Here is a 23,179-nt window from a genome sequence, read left to right as displayed (position 1 = left end):
TGAAAAGGGAAATTTGACAACCTTAGAATATGGAAAGATGAACGCGAAGTGACTTAGCAGAACTTAGAATATGAAACCTAAGCAACGGGGGCAAACCTTTCCCAGAAACTCTCAGGAAGTAGATGTACCAGCTACCATTGAATGTGGGAGCACACGATGAGGCTGAAATGAAGGTATCAGGTAAAGTTTGAATACTGAAATTGCTTCATAATTTGCAAAGTGGAACCTGCCTCTCATCCATCAGAGCAACCTCCTTAATTTCCTAAGGAGGCTGAACCAGAGAGAATTTAAACTCTGCAGAGAGCTGAAAAAGGCATGAGGCAGCTAAAAATGGGTGAGGCAGTCTACTAAAAAAAAAGATTTTTACTAAAAGGCTCCAAAAATAAGCAGCAGAAATGCTAACTGCAGTAATTCTCTCTGGGGAAACCGAGGAAAGAGCAATACTGATATTTGGGGATATCCTGCTAAACAACTGAGCTGCGAGGCTTTTTTAGGGAAAACTTTTTACACTTGTAAAAAAAAAAAAAAATACAAAAACCCCCCCAAAGATTAGCATTCATTTGAGGATCACCCCTTACATGAAAGGTAGAGTCTAAAACAAATAACAGTCAGTTCTGCTGTAAGACCATTTTGAAACATAAATTTATTTATACAATAAGGTTGATATGCCCTGGCCAGTATGGTCCAGCAGTTAGAGTGTGGCCCAGAGAGACCTGGGTTTGGTTCCCGCTAAGGGCATGCACCTCAGTTGCAGATTGTCCCTAGCCCTGGTTGGGTCGTGTGGGTGGCAACCACTCGATGTGTTCCTTTCACGTTGATGTTTGTTTCGCCCCTCCATCTCTCCCTCTCCCCCTCTATCTGGAAAAAAAAAAAAAAAGGAAAAATGTCCTTGGTGAGGATAAAAAAATAAGGTTGATATATGCCCTGGCTGGTTTCGCTCAGTGGTTACAGCATCAGCCCACAGACCGGAGAGTCCCGGGTTCGGTTCCTGCTAAGGGCATGTACCTTGGTTGCAGTTTGTCCCCGGGCCCGATTGGGATTGTGTGGGTGGCAACCAGTCGGTGTTTCTCTCTCACATCAATGTTTCTCTCTCTCTTCCTCCCTCTCTCCCTTCCACTCTATCTGAAGATAAAAGTAAAAAATGTCCTTGGATGAGGGTTAAAAAAATAATAATAAAGTTGATATATAAGGGAACAATTTGGGCATAACATGAACTTTGCATTTGGTTATGCACGATTCCATCTGTGAGAAACATTAGGTGAATGTAGAAAAATTCTGCATCCAAGCAGAGTAGGAATATATATGTACATGAAATGTATAAACCTCAAACAGCAACTAGCTATCTCAGGTCATTGTATGTAATGAGACACATCCATCCACATGTGGTGTTACTACTTTCCTTCTATTTTCAGATAACCTTTCTTCTAATACTTCAAAACACACAGGCTGAAATACTTCTAATGGCCACTTCCACAAGAAACCTTCGGTTCTTTTTCAAGATAAAGCGCCATATTTTTACCGTAGTAGGTATGTATTTCTTAACAATTTAGTAAGTGGTAGCTTTATTAGGTTCCTATCTTTGTATTTTGAATATGTTACAAAATTTTTGTTGTACCTCTAAACCCATTTCCTCTTAGGTTCTGTGGTTTTTACTAAGCAATTTTGCCTAGTGTGATGATTTTCAAGAATGCATATTATAGAACTGACTGCACTGAAAAAGGAACTAGGAGCAAGTAGAACATGCAGAGAGCAAAAGATGTTAAATAAACTGTCATTAATATCCTCAGAAGGGCCCGGCCAGTGTGGCTCAGTGGTTGAACATCAACCCATGCACCAAGAGGTTGTCAGTTCTGTTCCCAGACAAGGCACATGCCCAGGTTGTGGGCCAAATCCCCAGTGCGGGGCAAGCAGGAGACGGCCAACTGATGTTCTCTCTCATTGATGTTTCTGTCTCTCTCTCACTCTCCCTTCCTCTCTCTCTCAAATCAATAAAGAAAAGAAAATTTTTTTTAAAATATCCTCAGAAGGGTAAAATTATATAGTCAAGACACAGGACTAAGATGCAATTAAAATAAGACCATCAGAGATACTGAAACATTAGAAATTAAAAATATACAACAAAAATATATCAAAAGAGCCCTGGCTGGTTTGGCTCAGCAGTTGGAGCATTGGCCTGCAGACCAGAGAGTCCTGGGTTCGGTTCCCGCTAGGTGCACATACCACAAAAATATATATATAGGTGTGTGTGTGTGTGTGTGTGTGTGTGTGTGTGTATATATATATATATATATATATATATATCAAAAGATAGGTAGAGCCCTGGCCAGTTTGGCTCAGCGGTTAGAGCGTCGGCCTGCAGTCCGGAGAGACCCGGGTTCGGTTCCCGCTAAGGGCACGTACTTCAGTTGCAGTTTGTCCCCGGCCCTGGTTGGTCGTGCGGTGGCAGCCACTCGATGTGTCCCTTTCACGTCAATGTTTCTCTCTCTCTCTCTCTCTCTCTTCCTCTCCCTCCCTCCCACTCTATCTGTACAAAGAATGGGAAAATGTCCTCGGGTGAGGATTAAAAACAAAAAAGAAAAAAAAGGTAGAAAGATGTAGTTGATGAGTGTGTGTGTGTGTGTGTGTGTGTGTGTGTATATATATCAAAAGATAGGTAGAAAGATGTAGTTGATGATTTCTCCCAGAAAGTTTATAAAAATAAACGAGTAAAAATTGAAAGTCAGACTTAGAGAATCAAGATAAGTGGTTTGATATTCAAATAAAAATTAAAAAAAAAAATTCTTTTCCTTATTGATTTTAGAGAGAGAGAAAGAGAGATAGAAACATCGATGAGAAAAAACACTGATTTGCCGCCTCCTGCATGCCCGCCACTGGGGATTGGGCCCACAACCTGAGCATGTGCCCTGACCAGGAATCAAACCGGCAACCTCTTGGTGCATGGGTCAAAGCTCAACCACTGAGCCACACTGGCCGGGCCAAATAAAAAATTTTAAAAACATAAAAAGACGTTATCAAAGAAGTAATATAAGGAACTTTCCCAGAATTGAAGGACATGTGTTTCTAAACAGAAAGGGCTGAGGTCATGAGAGAGAGAGAGAGAGAGAGAGAGCGAGCACGCGCGCAAAGAAATGAAATTCAAGGTTCATCATCATAAAACTTCAGAATTACCACATAAAGATCCTAAACACTTTCAGAGATAAAACAACAGATAACACATAAAGAACCAGGAATCAGATTGGCACTAGATTTCTCAATAGCAACACCAGAAGCTAAAAAAAAAACAAAAAAAAAAACAGTAAAAAATGTTTTTGAAATTTTGAGGAAAAACAATTTCCAACCTGGGATACATTACCCAGTTAAATAATTAATCAAGCGTAGCCCTGGCCAGTTTGGCTCAGCAGTTAAAGCATCAGCCTGCGGACCAAAGAGTCGTGGGTTCAATTCTGGTCAAGGGCATATACTTCAGTTGTGGTTCAGTCAGTCCCCAGCCCTGGTCAGGGTCATGTGGGAGGCAACCTAGTGATATGTCTCTCTCACATTGATGTTTTTCTCTCTCTCTCTCTCTCTCTCTACCCCCACTCTATCTGAAGATAGATGGAAAGGTGTCCTCGGGTGAGGATTTAAAAATAATAATAATAATAATAATAATAATAATTAATCAAGTATAGAAAGGGAATAAAGATATTTTCAGACACGCAAGGTCTCAAAATATTTCCTTCTCATGCATTCTTTTTAGGGAAGTTATTAGATGTGTTCCACCAAAATGAGAATAAGCCACAGGTGAGAAGACACGAGATCCAGGAGACAGCAGATCAAAAACAGGGGAGGCAAAGGCAGTTCCAGGATGATGGTAAAGGGAAATCCAGGGTGACAGCTAAGCAGAAGGCCCATAAAGAAGTCCAAATGAAACAAAGATAAAAGCTTCCAAAAAAGCTGCCACTGCCCTGGCCAGTTTGGCTCAGCGGTTGGAGCAGTCAGCCTGCGGTACAGAAAGACCCGGGTTCAGTTCCCGCTGGGGGCATGTACCTCGGTTGCAGTTTGTCCCCGGCCCTGGTTGGTCATGTGGGTGGCAGCCACTCGATGTGTCCCTTTCACATCTATGTTTCTCTCTCTCTCTCTTCCTCTCCCTCTTGCTCTATCTGAACAAAAAATGTCCTCGGGTGAGGATAAAAAAAAAAAAGCTGCCACAGAGAGAGAGAGAGAGAGAGAGAGAATCCTAGATTACCTGATGCGTCGGAATATGTAAAGAGAAGTTTCATATAGTTGTCAAAGAATTGTTTGTGGTATATTAAAATTAAGAAAATGAAAAAACAGAGCAATTAGCTCTAGGGAAAATAAAATACATAAGACAGAAAATGTAATTATAGCATTACAGGGCACACATAAATAACCAGAAATTAGTGAACAACACTAAAACAATCCAAGTAATCTCAATAAATATTTATTAAATCCCAAATTGTGACATAACAATTTTGGACTCTATGGAGAAGCAAAATGGGTATGTGTCTGGAAGGAGTAGTGTAAGAGTTTTATTTTTATATTTCATAGTAAATAATGTCTAAAATGTAAAAATCAAGAAAAAATACTATATAGAAATATGGTACTAAATAATGAAAAAAAACAGCTTTAAAATTTAAAAATGGAAAACAAAATTAGGTATGGATCAAAGTAGGGCTGATTTTTGGTAAAAGCCCTGTAATACTTTGTTTTATTAGTCTTTGTACATATATTGTTTTGATGAAAATAACAAATCAGGTAAAAATTAAAAGGATCATTTACCTGTCCAAGCTCTTCATTCAGATCAGAAGTATTGACTTGAGCTTTCTGATCTGATTCTTCATGATAGAGATCAAGATCCCAACCAATAAAAAAAGATCCAAGAAATTTCTGCATTTCAACTGTCACATATAATGAAATTGGAATGATGAAATTGTAGAGTACCAAAAAGGCAAGAAAGTCTGAAATAAATCTCAGAATCTAGAGAAAAAAAAAAGATTATCTGATAAATGAAAATATGAGACTATATTCAGTATTACTGCAGAAAATTATCAGAAAGTTTCATGTCTAAACAGACCATAACTGTATTTTGAAGTAAAATTAATGAATTAAAATGTATTTATTAAATTGTCTTTTAAACACATTTCCTTGGTAGTTTTATTGCTTAATTAATTAGACTCTTGAATAACGTGAAAGAAAAAAACATTAAATTCAAATTACTTAATTTGTTCGTTTTCAGAAGCTACCAAAAAGCCGGGTGTGGCTGAAACTGCTTTTGGCAAAATTTTAATTATAACCTCTGGAATATGCTCACCACTCTACTTCTCTTCAAAATTACAGATAACTAAAAATTGACTGTAATTTTTTAAAGTTATAAAATAATCACTAGTCTGAACTGCTAGAATTTAAAACTCTTAAAATGACAGATTATACAGGAATAGCCTACTTCAATGGCATAGCAATAACACATGTTAACACGCACTCTGTGAAAGGTACTGAAAATATGTTCCTGTGATAATCTGCTTTGTAGTCTCTTGAGGTCCAAATCTGTATTCCAATATTTGTATTTTAATCCAAATTAATATTTGGAAAACAATTATTTACCAAAATTGTAGGTTAAATTCTCCTGGTAGTCTATATTTAATCAGTTTAAAACTTTATATGACATATTGTGCTATTACTTCATACCATCAACAGACTGACAAGATTCCTTGAATTATTCTGACAGAATTAAAATCAACTTACTCTTTATTTCATTTATAACATACACAAATAAAACATTGAACTTATAGTATTTAAGTGGAATGCCAAGATAGACTATTTAAATTTTTGTAATCTCTTGTAACTATTCAAATCATGACATAAAAAATATAATTGCTCATGTCCTAAAATGCAAAAAGCAAAACGGTCAAACAGGCTGGCTACTCTTCATTTGCAATGTCCTTTCCTTAATTTTTATTTTTCAATTATAGCGTACTTTCAATATTTTGCATTGGTTTCAGGTGTGCAATGTCCTCTTGTCATAGTAATGGTTTTAGGTAGATCAGAATGGTCAGTCCTATGAGAAGTTTCCCTTACAACAGCAGAGTAAAGAACACCATAAAATACCTTACTACTATTTCTTTGATGCTCTGTTTTTTGGTTATACCAAGGTTCATCCCATTTTTCTTCAGCTTGCCATGTATATTTCAAGATAGTACTGATGATGGCTTCAGAAATAAGGATTATTAGATAAATTATCAAAAATGTATTCATTGACCTGAAATGAGAAAAAGAGAATATAAAACATATCAATTATGTGTTACTATTCACTTTAGATTAAAATACAAATATCGGAGCCCTGGCTGGCATGCTCAGAGGTAGGAGCGTCAGCTCAGAGGGTCTCAGGTTCAATTCCCAGTCAAGGGCACATACCTGGGTCTCAGGTTTGATCTCCAACCTTGGTTGGGGCGCATGTGGAAGGCAACCAATCAATGTGTCTCTCTCACTCCATGTTTCTCTCTCCCTTTCTCTCTTCTCCTCCCCCCTCCCTTTCATTCTCTCTAAAAATAAATGGAAAAAATGAATTCTTAAGTGAGGATTAACAACAAAAAATAGTTAAAATACAAATGTTGGAATATAAACTTGGATCTCAAGAGACCACAAAGCAGATAATCACAAGAACATATGTTCAGTACCTTTTATAGACTGCATATTAAAATGTGGTCCTGCTATACCACTGAAGTAGTCTATTCCTGTATAATACTGGTATTAGCCCTGGCCAGTTTGGCTCAGCGGTTAGAGCGTCCGCCTGCGGTCCGGAGAGACCCGGGTTCGGTTTCCGCTAAGGGCATGTACCTCGGTTGCAATTTGTCCCCGGCCCTGGTTGGTCGTGCGGGTGGCAGCCACTCGATGTGTCCCTTTCACATCAATGTTTCCCTCTCTCTCTTAGTCGCTCTCCCTCCCACTCAGTCTGTACAAAAAATGGAAAAATGTCCTCGAATAAGGATAAAAAAAAAAAAATACTGATATTAAATAAGATATTAAAATAGGCGACTTCCGGTCAAGATGGCGGCGTAGGTAAGCGCAGTATCGCATCCTCCCACAACCACATCCAAGTTACAACAAAACTACAGAACAACCACCATTCAAAACCGCCTGAAATCAAGCTGAATGGAAGTCCTACAACTACGGAATTAAAGAAGCTGCATCAAGACTGGTAGGAGGGGCGGCGGCGCTATGGGCTGGTCCCACATCCACGTGTGCCGGATAAAAATCAGGACACCTCGGCTGGGAAGGTCCTTCCTGAGGACTGAGGGGTCCCCGTCCCACAACAGGTGCCCTGCTCAGGGTTCCAGTGCCAGGAAGAGAAGTCCCCATAAATTCTGGCTGGAAAAACCAGCAGGAACTGAGGCTCAGGGAGGCTGAGGCGGCTGGAGCCCCAGGCAGCTCCTTAAAGGGCCCGCGCACGGACTTATCGGACTCACTCCCTCTAAGCTTGGAGGGGAGGCAGCTCGAGGGGCACCAGAGACATACAGGGAAGAACTGAGCTGTTTGGCACTGGAGCGAGGGCTGGAGAGGGGGCTTTCTCCGGGAAGAACGTGCTGTCAGAGGCCTTTGTTCCTTTGGTGAGCCCTTCCCTGCGGCGGCAGACAGAAGCCATATCTGGGACTCCAGCAACCTGGCTCACACTGGTAGCCCCGCCCCGCCCACCCAACTTTCAAGCCCACCCAACTTTCAGGCCCACCCAACTTTCAGGCCCACCCAAGCTGTTGGCACTTGCTTAACCATAGGATTGGCCTGACTTGGATCCTGCTTCAGGTTTTCCTAAATTTTTTCAAACGAGCAGCATCTGGTCTCAGATAGCCCCATACCTCTCGTTAAGTAATACACAGAAACAGACACACAGAGGCAGCTAAAATGAGGAGACAAAGAAACAGGTCCCAAATGAAAGAACAGAACAAAACCCCAAGAAAAGAACTAAGCGAAATGGAGATAAGCAACCTAACAGATGCTGAGTTCAAAATACTGCTTATAAGGATGCTCAAAGAACTCAGTGAGGGCCTCAAGAGCATAAAAAAGGACCAGTCAGAAATGATGGATGCACAGTCAGAAACGAAGGAGACATTAACTGAAATAAAGAATAATTTACACAGATTCAATAGTAGAGTACGTAAATCCAAGAAGCTAACCATCTATTTGGAATATAAGGAAGCAAAAAAACGCCCAATCAGAACAGCAAAAAGAAAAAAGAATCCAAAAAAATGAAGATAGTGTAAGGAGCCTCTGGGACAACTTCAAGCGTGCCAACATTTGCATCTTGGGGGTGCCGGAAGGAGAAGAGAGAGAACAAAAAATCGAAAACCTGTTTGAAATAATAATGGCAGAAAACTTTCCTAACTTGGTGAAGGAAACAGACATACAAGTCCAGGAAGCACAGAGAGTCCCAAACAAGATGAACCCCAAGAGGCCCACACCAAGACACATCATCATCAAAATGCAAAAGGTTCAAGACAAAGAGAGAATCTTAAAAGCAGCAAGAGAAAGGCAGCTAGTTACCTACAAGGCAGTTCCCATAAGGCTGTCAGCTGACTTCTCAAAAGAAACTTTGCAGGCCAGAAGGTCGTGGCAAGAAATATTCAGAGTGATGGAAAGCAAGAACCTACAACCAAGATTACTCTATCCTGTAAAGCTGTCATTTAGAATCGATGGACATATAAAAACTTTTCCAGACAAGAAAAAGTTAAAGGAGTTCATCACCACCAAACCGTTATTATATGAAATGATGAAGGGTCTTTTTGAAGAAAAAGATAAAATATGAACAAACAAAATGGCAATGAATACATATCTATCGACAATGGAATCTACAAACAAAAGGAACAGATAGAACAGAAACATTCTCATAGATACAGAGAACATTTTGTTGGTTGCCAGATGGGAGGGGGTTTGGGGGAATGGGTGAAAAAGTTGAAGGGATTAAGAAGTAGAAATTGGGCCCTGGCCGGTTTGGCTCAGCGGTTGGAGTGTCGGCTTGCGGTACAGAGAGACCCGGGTTCGGTTCCCGCTAAGGGCACGTACCTCGGTTGCAGTTTGTCCCCGGCCCTGGTTGGTCGTGTGGGTGGCAGCCACTCGATGTGTCCCTTCACGTCGATGTTTCTCTCTCTCTCTCTCCCTCCCGCTCTATCTGAACAAAAAATGGAAAAATGTCCTCGGGTGAGGATGAAAAAAAAAAAAAAGAAGTAGAAATTGTTTGCTAAACTGACAAACCTCAAAGGGAAAGGGGCTGGGGGGGTGGGAAGAGATAAACCAAAGAACTTATATGCATAACCAATGGACACAGACAATAGTGTGGGAAAAGGCGGGAGGGAGGCGGGAGTGAGGAGGAGGGAGGGAGTCAATGGGGGAAAAAATGTGGAACATCTGTGATACATTCTACATTCAACAATAAAGATTAAAAAAAAAGATATTAAAATAAATGGTATTATAGTACCTATTTTAAGGATACAGTCTTTGTTTTTAAGAAATTAACATTCAATAGAATCTATTTACTAGCAATAGAATAACCAATACATAATATTATAAGCTCATTTATTTTAGTTATGGTACTACTGTTCAAAGTGCTAATACTAAATAACAGTTTTGGCCAGTTATTTTTGTGTAATTATTCTAAAATTTTTTTCTTTTTTCAGGACTTAGGTAATTTTAAGTGTAAACATAATTAACACATCCACTAACTTGTCTAATCTTTATAAAAAAACTCTTGTGAAGATGAGATTACATCCTTCTTAATGAAGATCAAAGCCCAAAAATCATTCTGTAAATTTCTCAAAATCACACAAGTCAGGAACTGACTTTAGAATCCCTCTCCTTTTCACTGGACTAGCTTAATATTACAATATTTCACTAGGCAAGATTAATATTAGGTCTTTATTTCTTTTAGCAGTATTTTGTAATTTTCAGCATTCAAGATCCTGTATGTATTTTGTTAGATGTACATATAGGTATTTGTTTTTTGGGGTATTATTGCAAATAATATTGTTTTTCATTTTAGTTTTTATTATTAGTGTTTCTTTTCTAATATAAGTATTTAGTGTTGCGACAATTAAACTTCTGTGCCAACTTGACTGGGCTAGGAGAGGCCCACATGGCTGCTGAAACACTGTGAGTGTTTCTGTGACGGTGTTTCTGGAAGAGGTTAGTATTTGATTCAGTAGACTTAATAAAGAGATATGCCCTCGCCAAGGTGGCAGGCATTATTCAATCCATTGAGGGTCCAAATGGAAAAGGTGAAGGAAGGGTAAATTCTTTCTCTCTCTTTTAGCTGGGCCATAAGAGTTCCTGGTTCTCAGGAATATAGACTCCAGGTAATACCTGTGGCCCTGTGGTTCTCTGGTCTTTGACTCAGACTGAATTATATCATTTCCTTTCCTGGTTCTCCAGTGTGAGACAGCAGGTTGTTGGGCCTCATGGCCTACACAACCATGTGAGTCAATTCCTATAATAAATCTCCTATACATAACCTACTAGTTCTGTTTCAGTTTAGTTGCACCCTACAAAATTTAACACACTGTATTTTCACTAACTTCTAGACATTAAAAATTTTTTTTCCCTTTATTGATTTTAGAGAGAGAAGAAGTGAGAGGGAGAGACAGAAACTTCAATGAGAGAGAGAGAACATAGATTCGCTGCCTCCTGCATGCCCTCCACTGGAGATTGGGCCCACAACCTGGGCATGTGTCCTGACCAGGAATCAAACCGGTGACCTCTTGGTGCATGGGTTGACACTCAATCACTGAGCCACACTGGCTGGACTAAATTCTAGATATTTTTTTAAAATGTCTTTGAGATTTCCTCTTTGACCAATAGATTATTTAGAAAACATCCAGTTGCTCCATATCCTTGCTAATATTTGGAACTTTTAGTCTTTTAAATTTTCAGCATTTCCAGTCAGTATGTACTGATCTCTCTTCATAGTTTTAGTTTGCATCGCTCTCATGATTAAATGATGTTGAACATTTTTTATATGCTTATTGGTCATTTGTATATTTTCTTTGCGAAGTATCTCTTCCGATCTTTTAGTCGTTTTTTTTTCCCCAGTGGGCAGTTTATCTTTTTTTAATGGGTTTACAGGAACTTTTTATGTATTATTATATATTCTGGATACAAATCTTTTATCAGATACATGTTTTGCAAATATTGTATCCCATTTTATGGCTTGCTTGTTCCTTCCCGTACGTATATGAAAAGTCTGATGAGCAAAAGTTTTCAATTTCGTGGAAGTTTATCAATTTTTTATTTTTTATGGTTATTGCTTTTTGTGTCCTAAGAAATATTTACCCATCTCCAGGTTACGAATATATCTTCCTAAGTTTTCTTCTAAAAGTTCTATGGTTTTAGCTTTTATGTTTAGATCTATGATTCATCTTGAAAAAATGTTTGGTGTATGGTGTGAGGTAGAAGTTGAGGTTTATTATATTTTCCCCTATCATATCCAATTATTCTTACATCATTTGTTGAAAAGACTATCATTTTCCTCATTGAATTTACTTGATGCTTTGGTTGAAAATTAACTGAACATTTATGAATGGGTCTATTTCTCAACTCACTATTTTATTCCACTGAACTATCAGTTTTGTTAATACCATACTATACACAGACCAACAGAACAGAACTGAGAGCTCAGAAATCAAACCATATGTATATGGGCAAATAATTTTTGACAAAGGAGCCAAAAACATTCAATGGAGAAAAGAAAGGCTCTTCAATAAATGGTGCTGGGAAAACTGGAAAGCCACATGTAAAAGAATGAAACTACACTACAGTTTGTTCCTATGTACAAAAATTAGTCCTGGACGGTTTTTCCCAGTGGTTAGAGCATCGGCCTGCGGTCCAGAGAAACCCAGGTTCAGTTCCCACTAAAGGCACGTATCTTGGTTGCAGTTTGTCCCAGGCCCTAGTTGGGGTGGTGTGAGAGGCAGCCATTCGATGTGTCCCTTTCACATCGATGTTTCTCTCTCTCTCTCTTCTTCTCTCTCCCTCCCACTCTATCTGAACAAAAAATTTAAAAATGTCCTCTGGTGAGGATAAAAAAAAAAAAAATTAATTCAAAATGGATCAAAGACCTAAATGTAAGCTCTGAAACAATTACATAGAAACTAAACTTATGGATTTCAATCTTAGAGAAAATTTTATAAGTTTGACCCCAAAGGCAAAAATAAATAAATAGGACTGTATCAAACTAAAAAGCTTCTGCACAGCAAAAGAAACTGCCAACAAAACAAAAAGGCAACCAATCAAATGGGAGATATTTGCTCCAACAAGGGGTTCATATCCAAAATATATAAAGAACTCATACAACTCAACACCAAACAAACAATTCAATTAAAAAATGGTCAGAGGACCTAAAGAGACATTTCTCCGAAGAAGACAAGATGTGCTACACATATAAATGGAACACTACTCAGCCATAAGAAAAGATTAAACACTGCCATTTGTGACAACATGAATGAACCTTGAGAATATCATGCTAAGCAAAATAAGTCAGTCAGAAAAAGCTAAGAAAAAACTAATGATCTCACTCATATGGGATACAAAACAGAAACTCACAGACAATATGGTGGCTACCAGAGGGAAGGGTGGGGGAAAAGTAAAGGGTATGGGGGCCAAATATACGGTAATGGAAGACGATTCGACTTGGGGTGCTGGGCACACAATGCAATACACAGATCATACTCGAAACCTGTATAATCTTATTAATCAATTTCACCCCAACATATTGAATAGCAGAAATAGTCAGATAGTGTAAATCTCATCCAACTTTCTTTTCTTAAGAAATTATTTTAATTATACACTTTGCATTTACATTTTTCTATTGCATTTCAATATTCAGTTTACAATCACCTTGTCAATTACTATAAAATAGCTTGCTGGGATTTTAATTAGGATTAAAAGAAGCTACACATCAACTGATTGTTTAAAATTACTGAACGTACCAATCTATTATTGGGATTCCTCCATTTATTTTGGTATTCTTTAACATCTCTTGCCACATTTTATACTTTTCTTACAAAGATCTTGCAGTTCTTAAATATTTATTTCTAAATATTTTGTTTTTAATACTCTAAAATAGAACTTTTTTTAAAATTTAATTTTCCTACTGCTGTCTGCTATTATATAGATATAAAATACTTTTTTTTTTTTTTTTGGTACGTGCCCCTAGCGGACACCGAACCTGGGACTCTCTGGTCCGCAGGCCAATGCTCCAACTGCTCAGCCAAACCAGCCAGGGCAATTTTTTTTTATCCTCACCCAAGGACACTTTTGCATGTATCTTTAGATAGAGCGGGAGGGAGGAAGAGAGAGAGAGAAACATGGATGTGAGAGAGACACATCGAGTGGTTGCCACCCACATGACCCCAACTGGGGTCGAGGACAAACTGCAACCCAGGCATGTGCCCTTAGCGGAAACCAAACCCGGGACTCTCTGGCCCACAGGCCAACGCTCTAACCACTGAGCCAAACCAGCCAGGGCTATAATTTTTTTTAAACTCTTCACCCGAGGATATTTTTTCCATTTATCTTCAAATAGAGTTGGGGGTGGGGGAGACATTGATGAGAGACACATCGATTGGCTGCCTCCTGCATGACCCTGACCATGGCTAGACCAAACTGCAACCGAGATATGTGCCCTTTACCAGAATCAAACCTGAGACTCTCTGGTCTGCAGGCCGATGCTCTAACTGCTGAGGCAAACCTGCTGGGGCAATATAAAATAATTTAAAAAAACAAACTGATTCTGAGATCTTGCTAAACTCACTTATTAGTTCTAATAGTCTTTTTGTTGAATGTTTATGGCTATGTAAAAAGTCATGTCTTCCAAGCACAACAATTTTCTTCTTACTTCCTAAGATTTATGCCTTTTATCTCTGTCTTGTGGCATTAAATAAGGCTTCTAGGAAGATGTTGAAAATGGTGAGACTGGTATTCTGGATGAGTCCTTTACAAGATATGTGCTTTGAAAATATGTTCTCCTACTCTGTGGCTTATCTTTTCATTTTTCTCACAGCATCTTTTGAAATACAGACGTTTTAATTTTTATGAAGTTTAATTATCAATTTTGGGTTTTGTTTTTGGTTTATTTTTTTGTATATTTCCTATCTAAGAAATCTTTCCTTAATCCAAGGTCACAAATATTTTCTCCCATGTTTTATAGATTTAGCTTTTATATTTTAAGTCTTACATTTGGAGTTGGTTTTTATATATGGTGGGTCAGTTTTTAGAAAATGGATTCTGGAAGTTGTGTTTTCAAAGAATTTGCCATTTCATCTAGGAAAATTTAGTGACATAAAGTTGTTCATAATATTTGTCTGTGGATAAAGTGACCACAGAAGGTAAGATCTATAGAGATAGCCTCTCTTTCATCCCTAATATTGGTAATTTTCTAGTATTTCTCTCCTACCACTTTTCTTTTTTCTCCCTTGATCCCTCAATCTCAGTAAGTATTTATCAATTTTATTAGTATTTTCAAAGAACCAACTTTTGACTTTGTAAATTTTGTCTATTATGTTTTCTATTTATTTCAGCTTACATCTTTAATATTTATTTTCTTCTCAGACTGGGTTTAATTGCTCCTCTTTACCTAGCACTTAATGTAGATATTTAAATGACTGATTTTAAGCTTTTCTTCCCTTATAAACTTTTCTTGCTAGAAATTTTCTTCTAACCCGGGCTTCACTTTCTTGTTTTTTCCATTCTGTATCTTTTTGTCAAATTTTAGAAATTTTCAATTAATATTTTTTCAAGTATTTTTATTCTTCCCCTTTTCTCTATTCTTTTTGGAGGACTTGACTATACTTATGCTAGATAGCTTAATATTATCCCAAATGGCTCTAAAACTATTTATTTATCCTCAATCATTTTTCTCTGTTCTTCACATTGAATAATTTCTATTGCTCTTTGAAGTTCACTGACAATTTTTTCTGCTTTTTTCAACCTGGCATTGAGCTCTTCTAATAACATTTACAGTCAGTCATTTTGTTTTTTAATTCAAGAATTTCCACTGAGTTCTTTTTTTTATAGTATCCATTTCTCTGCTGAGATTTCTCTTATGTTCATTGACATCCCCTTTACACCTTTGAAAATATTTATAACACATGCTTTAAAATCTTTGTCTTCTTTTTTTTTTTATCCTCACCTGAGGACACTTTTGCATTTATCTTCAGATAGATGGGAGGGAGGGAGGGAGGGAGGAAAAGAGAGAGAGAAACATTGACGAGAGAGAGAAACGTCGACTGGCTGCCACCCACACAACCCCCAACTAGGGCTGGGGAAAAACTGCAACCGAGATACATGCCCTAAGCAAGAACCAAACCCAGGTCTCTCTAGTCCGCGGGCCAACGCTCTAACCACTGAGTAAAACTGGCCAGGGCTAAATCTTTGTCTTGTCTTCTATTTGCAAGATCAATATGGAGACAGTTTCTACTGAGTTTGGAATATAAGCTTTATTTTCTTTATGTCTGCTTATTTTTTATTGCATCTTGTATCCTTTTAGGTTCCTCAGAAGAGTGAATTTTCATTTTACCAGGAAGGTAACTTGACTAGGCTCAAACACCAAACACTGTCTCCACTGCAACAGACAACAGCAAAAATTCTGTTCAGATTTCACAGCTTGCTGATACATACTGTTTCATTGCCAAGCCCACTGTGGTCTCCCCTGCACATGTATGTATAGGCCTGAGTCAGCCAAGGATTTGGAAATAATTTATGTGCAGGTTTTAGAGCTCAGAACCTTCTGTAGTTCCCTCCCCCGTACATGATTTGCCCCCTTCTAGCTACTCTTCCCAGTCCTCTGATACCTAAGTTCTATAAAGACTCAGGCTTTCTGATGCCCTATGCAGTATATGAATTGAAGAATGCCCTCAGGAAAAAGCTACATTGTTAAATTTTTCTCCTTGCTGATGCCATCTTTTAAGAGTACATTCTTTGCCAATTTCCGTCTTTTTTTACCAGTCACTCTCCAGAGCTTTCAAATAGTTGCGTATTTTAAAAAATATTTTGTTCAGGCCTGGCCAGTTTACTCAGCGGTTAGAGCGTTGGCCTGCAGACAGAGATTCTTGGGTTCAATTCCCACTAGGGGCATGTACAAAAAAAAAAAAAAATTGTCCAGAGTTTATTATTGTTAGCTGCAGGAACATTAATCTGATCAAGTGTTTCCATTATTACCAAATAATATTTATTTTAAAGTCATAATTTAGCATCTACTATATGCCAAGCAGTGTGCAAAATGCTACATGTATACAAAAATATAAGAACCCATCTCTATCCTCAAAGATAACATCTTGTATTGACTTGACATTATATATGTTTCAAATATATTTTTACACACAAAGTATTTTATACATAATAAATACTATACACACCCATAGTCATATTTATGTGCAAATAAATGAAAATAGATAGTTTTCTTACTTTTCTACTGCAGATCGTTTTTGTGATTTGCTCTTGTAATTTAATGCCATCTTTGTTTCCATTCCAGTGTATACAGCAACACCTGCAAAACAAAACAAAATAACTTTTCAAAAACAATCCCCTTTTGTTTCACAAGAGAAATACACTCACCAGCATGAAAGCATCTAAGAAAATGCATTGTCTGACAGCTGTAACAATTTGACTTTCCTCTTTTGGAATTTTATAAAGGCTTTCAAATTCCTATTTTAGAGAACTCCCAGTTTCTCAATCTGCTGCATGAGGAAGGTATGGAGGTTCTGTTTGTGGGTTATAACTGAGATATATGAATGAAAGAGATACTGTGTGAGTTGGAATTGATGGAGGAAAAGGATTTGAAAGAACAAAAATGGCAGGGCAGGCCATTAAAGATAGATCAATGTTAACAAAGACAGAAATGAAAAAGCACTTTCTGTTAGGCTGGAACAATACATTAAGATCAGAGTTTGAAAACCCCTCAATGTCAGAATCTGGGGCCTAGACATAGTTTCATAAGCACTCGAGAGATAATAATGAAAATTATCAGAGTAAATAAACACAAGGAAAGGGCTATTGAAAAAATGTGTGCCAATTCAACTGAGACCCCAAGGCTCTTCAAGTAACCAAGACTAATAGCCTCCAGGAAAAAGCTAGAGGACAACTGAAAGGAAAGTAAGACTTGACAGTGGTATTTAACGTGGGTCCTCCCATGCTCATCCAAACCCAGGAGAGGGAGCCACAAACTGCATAACACCAACACCCACAGGGAAAATTTGGCAAGCTCCAAAACCCACTGAGATAGCCAAAATGGTGAAACAAATCCCAAATGAAAGAACAAGAGACCTCTACCAAAAATGAGATGAATGAAATGCAGTTAAGCAAATTATCAGAGGTAGAATTTAGAGTCATGATATTGAGGAAGCTGAACAGCATGAATAAGGACCTCAACACCATGAGTAAAGATACAAAAGCATTGAAAACCAACCAAGTAGAAATGCAGAGTGACATAGCAAAATGAAGAATTGGAAGGACTGAACATCAAAGTAAAGAGAGCTGAGGACTGAATCAGTGATCTAGAAGAAAGGGTAGAAAAAAAAATCAACCAATCAGAAATCCAAAAGGGAAAAAACAATTAAAAAACAGGAAGACAGCTTAAGAGAACTGTGGGACAACTGGAAACATAATAATATTCGCATCATAGAAGTCCCCAAAGAAAAAGAAAATGAGCAAGGGTTAGAGAATATATTCAAAGAAATAGTGGCAGAAAACATCCCTAATTTGGTGAAGGAAAAAGGCATTCAAGTTCAAGAAGTACAGAGAGGCCCAAGTAAGAAGAACTCAAATAGGTCCACACCAACACACATAGTAATTAAAATGCCAAAATTTAAAGACAAAGAGAGAATCCTAAAGGCAGTAGGAGATAAGCAACAGGTTACCTACAAAGGAACCCCCATAAGGCTCTCATCTGACTTCTCAACAGAAACACTACAATCCAGAAGGGAATGGCATGAAGTAATCGAGGTCATGAAAAACAAGGATCTAAATCCAAGACTATTCTATCCACCAAGGCTACAATTCAAAATAGAAGGTCAAATAAAGAGCTACCCAGACCAAAAAAAGGTTAAGGGAATACATTAGCACCAAACCAGCAGTGCAAGAAATGTTAAAAGGACTGCTGTAATTAGTAGAAGAAATAGGAAGGAAAAAAGAACAACACTAAACAAAAATGACAATAAATAAGTACCTATCAATAATCCCCTAAAATGTAAATGAATTGAATGCTCCAATAAAAAGACCCAGAGTAGCTGATTGGATAAGAAAGCATGACTCATCTATATGTTGTTTACCAGAGACCCACCTCACAACAAAAGATTCACATAGGTTGAAAGTGAAGGAATAAAAAAAAATCTTCCAAGCAAATAGAAAGGAAAAAAAGCTGGGGTAGCAATACTCATATCTGATCAAATCGATTTCAAAATGAAGGCCATAACTAGAGACAAAGAAGGCCACTACATAATATTGAATGGATCTATCCAACAGGAAGATATAACCTTGATAAACATATATGCACCCAATATAGGAGCACCAAAATATATTAAAAATCTTCTGGAGGACTGCAAAGGAGAAATCGATAGCAATACAATCATAGCAGGGGACTTCAACTCCCTGCTGACATCACTGGATAGATCCTCTAGATGAAAAATTAACAAGGAAACACAGACTCTAAAGGAAGCACTAAACCAAATGGATGTAATAGATATCTACACAGAATTACACCCCAAAACTGCAGAATTCATATTCTTCTCAAGTGCATATGTGGCATTCTCAAAGACAGATCACATATTAGGACAAAAACTAAGTCTCTACAAGTTCAAGAAGATTGAAATCATATCAAGCATCTTCTCAGATCACAATGGCATGAAACTAAAAATCAATTACAACAAGTACACTCAAAGACATTTGAACACATGGAGGCTAAATGGTATGTTATTAAACAATAAATGGGTTACGGAGGAGATAGAGGAAGAGATTAAAAACTTCCTGAACCAATGAAAACAAACACACAACAACACAAATTCTATGAGATGCAGTGAAAGCAATTCTCAGGGAAGTTCATAGCACTACAGGCCTACCTCAAGAAACAAGAAAAAGAACTAGAAAGCAAACAAAAAGAAAACCCCAGAGGAAGGAAATAGTAAAGATCAGAGCAGAAACAAATGACATGGACACCAAAAAAAAACAACAATTCAAAGGATCAAAGAAACAAAGAGCTGGTTTTTCAAAAAGATAAACAAGATTGATGGACCCGAAGCTAGGCTCACTAACAAACAGAGAGAACCCAAATACACAAAATCAGAAATGAAAGAGAAGTAACAACAGACACCACAGAAATACAAAGGATCGTTAACAAATACTATGAACAATTATATTGCAACAAATTCAACAATCTATGCGAAATGGACAAATTTCTAGAAACACATAGTCTCCCAAAACTGGACCAGGAAGAGACAGAAAACTTGAACAGACCAATAACAATAAAAGAAATTGAAGAGGTAATCAAGACTCTCCCAGCAAACAAAAGCCCAGGCCCAGATGGCTTCACAGGGGAGTTTCACCAAACATTCAAAGAAGAACTAACACCAATTCTCCTCAAATTATTTCAAAAAATTCAAGAAGAAGGAAGACTTCCAAACACGTTTTATGAGGCCAGCATAATTCTAATTCGAAAACTAGAAAAAGACACTACAAGAAAAGAAAACTACAGGCCAATATCCCTGATGACCATAGATGCCAAAATTCTGAACAAAATACCAGCAAATCAGATTCAGCAATACATCAAAAAAATTATTCACCATGACCAAGTGGGATTCATACCAGGGATGCAAGGCTGGTACAATAATCACAAATCAATAAATGTGATACACCACATAAACAAAATGAAGAATAAAAACCACATGATCATATCAATAGATGCTGAAAAAGCATTCAACAAAATCCAGCACCCATTTCTAATAAAAAAGCTCAGCAATGTGGGAATAGAGGGATCGTATCTCGACATAATAAGTGCCATATATGAAAGACCTACAGCCAACATTATACTCAATGGGCAGAAGCAAAAAGCATTTCCCTTAAGAACAGGGACAAGACAGGAATACCCACTTTTGCCACTCTTATTTAACACAGTACTGCAAGTCTTAGCCACAGCAATCAGACACTAAGAAAAAATAAAAGAGATCCAAATAGGAAAGAAGGAAGTGAAACTGTCATCATTTGAGGATGACATGGTATTATACATAGAAAACCCTAAAGACTCCATCAAAAATCTACTAGACCTAATAAATGAATTTGGCAAAGTAGCAGGATACAAAATTAACGTCATCAAATCGATGGCATTCTTCTACACCAATGATAAACTCACAGAAAGAGAAACTGAAAAAACAATCCAATTTACCATTGCAGCAAAAAAATAAAGATACCTAGAAATAAACTTAACCAAAGAAGTAAAGGACCTATTTGCAGAAAACTACAGGACGTTGAAAAAAGAAATAGAGGAAGATATAAAAAAGTGGAAGCACATACCTTGTTCATGGATTGGAAGAATTAACATCATTAAAATGTCCTTATTACCCAAAGCAATCTATAGATTCAATGCAATCCCCATCAAAATACCAATGACATATTTCACAGAATTAGAACAAATATTTCAAAAGTTCATATGGAACCAAAAAAGACCCCAAATAGCAACAGCAATCTTGATAAAGAGGACAAAGCAGGTGGGATCACAATACCAGATATCAGGTTATACTACAAAGCGACTGTAATCAAAACAGCCTGTTACTGGCACAAGAACAGGCATATAGACCAGTAGAACAGAACAGAGAACCCGGAAATTGACCCAAGACATTATGCTCAATTAATATTGATAAAGGGGCAAGAGCATACAATGGAGTAAAGACAGCCTCTTTAATAAATGTTGGAAAAACTGGACTACATGCAAAAAAATGAAACTAGACCATCAACTTACACTGTACACAAGAATAAACTCAAAATGGATAAAAGACTTAAATATGACTCGTGAATCTATAAAAATCCTAGAAGAAAATGTAAGCAACAAAATTTCGAACATCGTATACAGCAGAATTTTCACTGATATATCACCTAAAGCAACAGAAACAAAGGAAAAAATGAACACATGGGACTAAATCAAACTAAAAAGCTTCTGCACATCCAAAGAAACAACCATCAAAATGGAAAAGGAACCCACTGTATGGGAGAGCATCAATGCCAATGATACATCAGATAAGGAGTTAATTTCCTAAATATATAGAGTGCTCATACAGCTCAACAAAAGGATGACAAAGAACCCAACTAAAAAATGGTCAGAGGAGCTAAACAGACACCTCTCTAAACAGGACATACAAATGGCTAAGAGACATATGAAGACATCACTAATTATCAGAGAGATAAAAATTAAAACAACAGTGAGGTATCACCTCACACCTGTCAGATTGGCCGCCATCAACAAATCATCAAACAACAAGTGTTGGCGAGGGTGTGGAGAAAAGGGGACTCTAGTGCACTGCTGGTGGGAATGCAGACTGGTGCAGCCACTATGGAAAACAATATGGTGCTACCTCAAAAAATTAAAAATTGAACTTCCATTTGACCCAGTGATCCCACTTCTAGGAATATATCCTAAGAAGCCTGAGACACCAATCAGAAAGAATATATGTACCCTCTTGTTCATAGCAGCACTATTTACAATTGCTAAGATCTGGAAACAGCCCAAGTGTCCATCAGTAGACGAATGGATAAAAGAGCAGTGCTACATATACACAATGGAGTACTATGCAGCTGTAAGAAAGAAGGATCTCTTATCCTTTGAGACGACATGGAGGGACCTGGAAAGTATTATCCTAAGTGAAACAAGCCAAGCAGAGAAAGACAAAGATCATATGATCTCACTTATTTGTGGAATATAATGAACATAACAGTCTGAGGAACAGGGTAGACCCAGAGATGTGGAAGTAGGGTACAGACTGACAACCCTCAGAAGAGGCGGGGCAGAGAAACACCACAGAAATTATATGCATGCACGCATAACCAATGGACATGAACAACAAAGCCGGGGACGGGATGGGGGTGATGAGGAGGAAGGTGTCAATGGGGAATAAAGGAGAAACATTTGTAACAAAAATAAATTAAAGAAAAAGAAAAAATGTGTGTCTGTGTGAATGACTCTTAGATGAGCAAGAATGACAGTAATAATGGGACTAAAACTGAGGAATGAATGAAATTAGGTAAGACCAGCCTTATAAAAAACTTCGCTGGAGTTAGACACTGGTTTGAATGCTAGCTCTGCCACTGATTAGTTCCGCGTCCTTGGGCAAGCTATTTAGTCTCTCTGGGTCTCAACTTCCCATCCTTTAAGTGATATAAAATACCTCATAAAATTGTGAGTTTTGTATGACAAATTAGCAAAATGCCTAGAAACAGATAATCAATAAATGTTTACGCCCATTCCTAAAGAGTAAGATTTGAGCAGCAGTGTAGGGTTCATCATGCCCTCTTCATAAAGATTTGTCTTGGAATTTTCACCATTAGGATTATCCCTTAAAGGCAGAAATTATAATTCAAATGCAAAGGTACAAAAGTATAGAAATCAGCCAGAATGGTCCTGGCGTCAGTGGTTAGAGCGTCAACCTGTGGTCCAGAGAGACCTGGGTTCGGTTCCTACTATGGGCATGTATCTCAGTTGCAGTTTGTCCCTGGACCTGCTTGGGTCGTGCGGGGTGGCAGCCACTCGATGTGTCCCTTTCACATCGATGTTTCTCTCTCTCCCTTTCTCTCTCTATCTTTCTGAACAAAAAATGGAAAAATGTCCTCGGTGAGGATAAAAAACAAAAAAGAAATCAGCCAGAATGATACAATAGAGAGAGGCAGTATGGAGGCAAACAATAGCATACCCATCTAAAGGCATTCAACTACACATCTTTTAAAAGTGTGAAAGGTATTAATGCTAGAGACATGTGTTAAAATACAGCATTACATGAGAGGGTCTAAAAGCCTTGAAGGTTTTCTATGGTTTCTGCCATCAGAATATTTATTATGGTTTTCTCTTTTTAGATTGTGGTAAAATATATATAACATACAATTTACCATTTTAATAATTTAAAAATGTACAATTCAGTGGCACTTGGTAAATTCACAGTGTTGTGCA

General features: G+C 37.7%; 1 protein-coding gene across 4 annotated transcripts in view; it reads right to left on the bottom strand.

The window, feature by feature from the left end:
* Positions 1–23,179, bottom strand: part of ATP11B (ATPase phospholipid transporting 11B (putative)) — a 117,369-nt gene that overhangs the window by 55,443 nt on the left and 38,747 nt on the right. For all 4 annotated transcript variants that reach the window (XM_036243778.1, XM_036243779.1, XM_036243780.1 and 1 more), the window contains 3 exons: positions 16,444–16,525; positions 6,106–6,256; positions 4,780–4,977 (listed from right to left, as the gene is read on the bottom strand). In XM_036243778.1, the coding sequence (XP_036099671.1) occupies positions 4,780–4,977; positions 6,106–6,256; positions 16,444–16,525 (431 nt within the window). The remainder of the gene's footprint in view (positions 1–4,779; positions 4,978–6,105; positions 6,257–16,443; positions 16,526–23,179) is intronic.

Source organism: Molossus molossus, unplaced genomic scaffold (genome assembly GCF_014108415.1).
Source record: "Molossus molossus isolate mMolMol1 unplaced genomic scaffold, mMolMol1.p scaffold_m16_p_5, whole genome shotgun sequence".
In the NCBI taxonomy this organism is placed as follows: domain Eukaryota; kingdom Metazoa; phylum Chordata; class Mammalia; order Chiroptera; family Molossidae; genus Molossus; species Molossus molossus.
The sequence above is the reverse complement of the archived record's forward strand: the minus strand, read 5'-3'. Positions and strand labels throughout refer to the sequence as shown.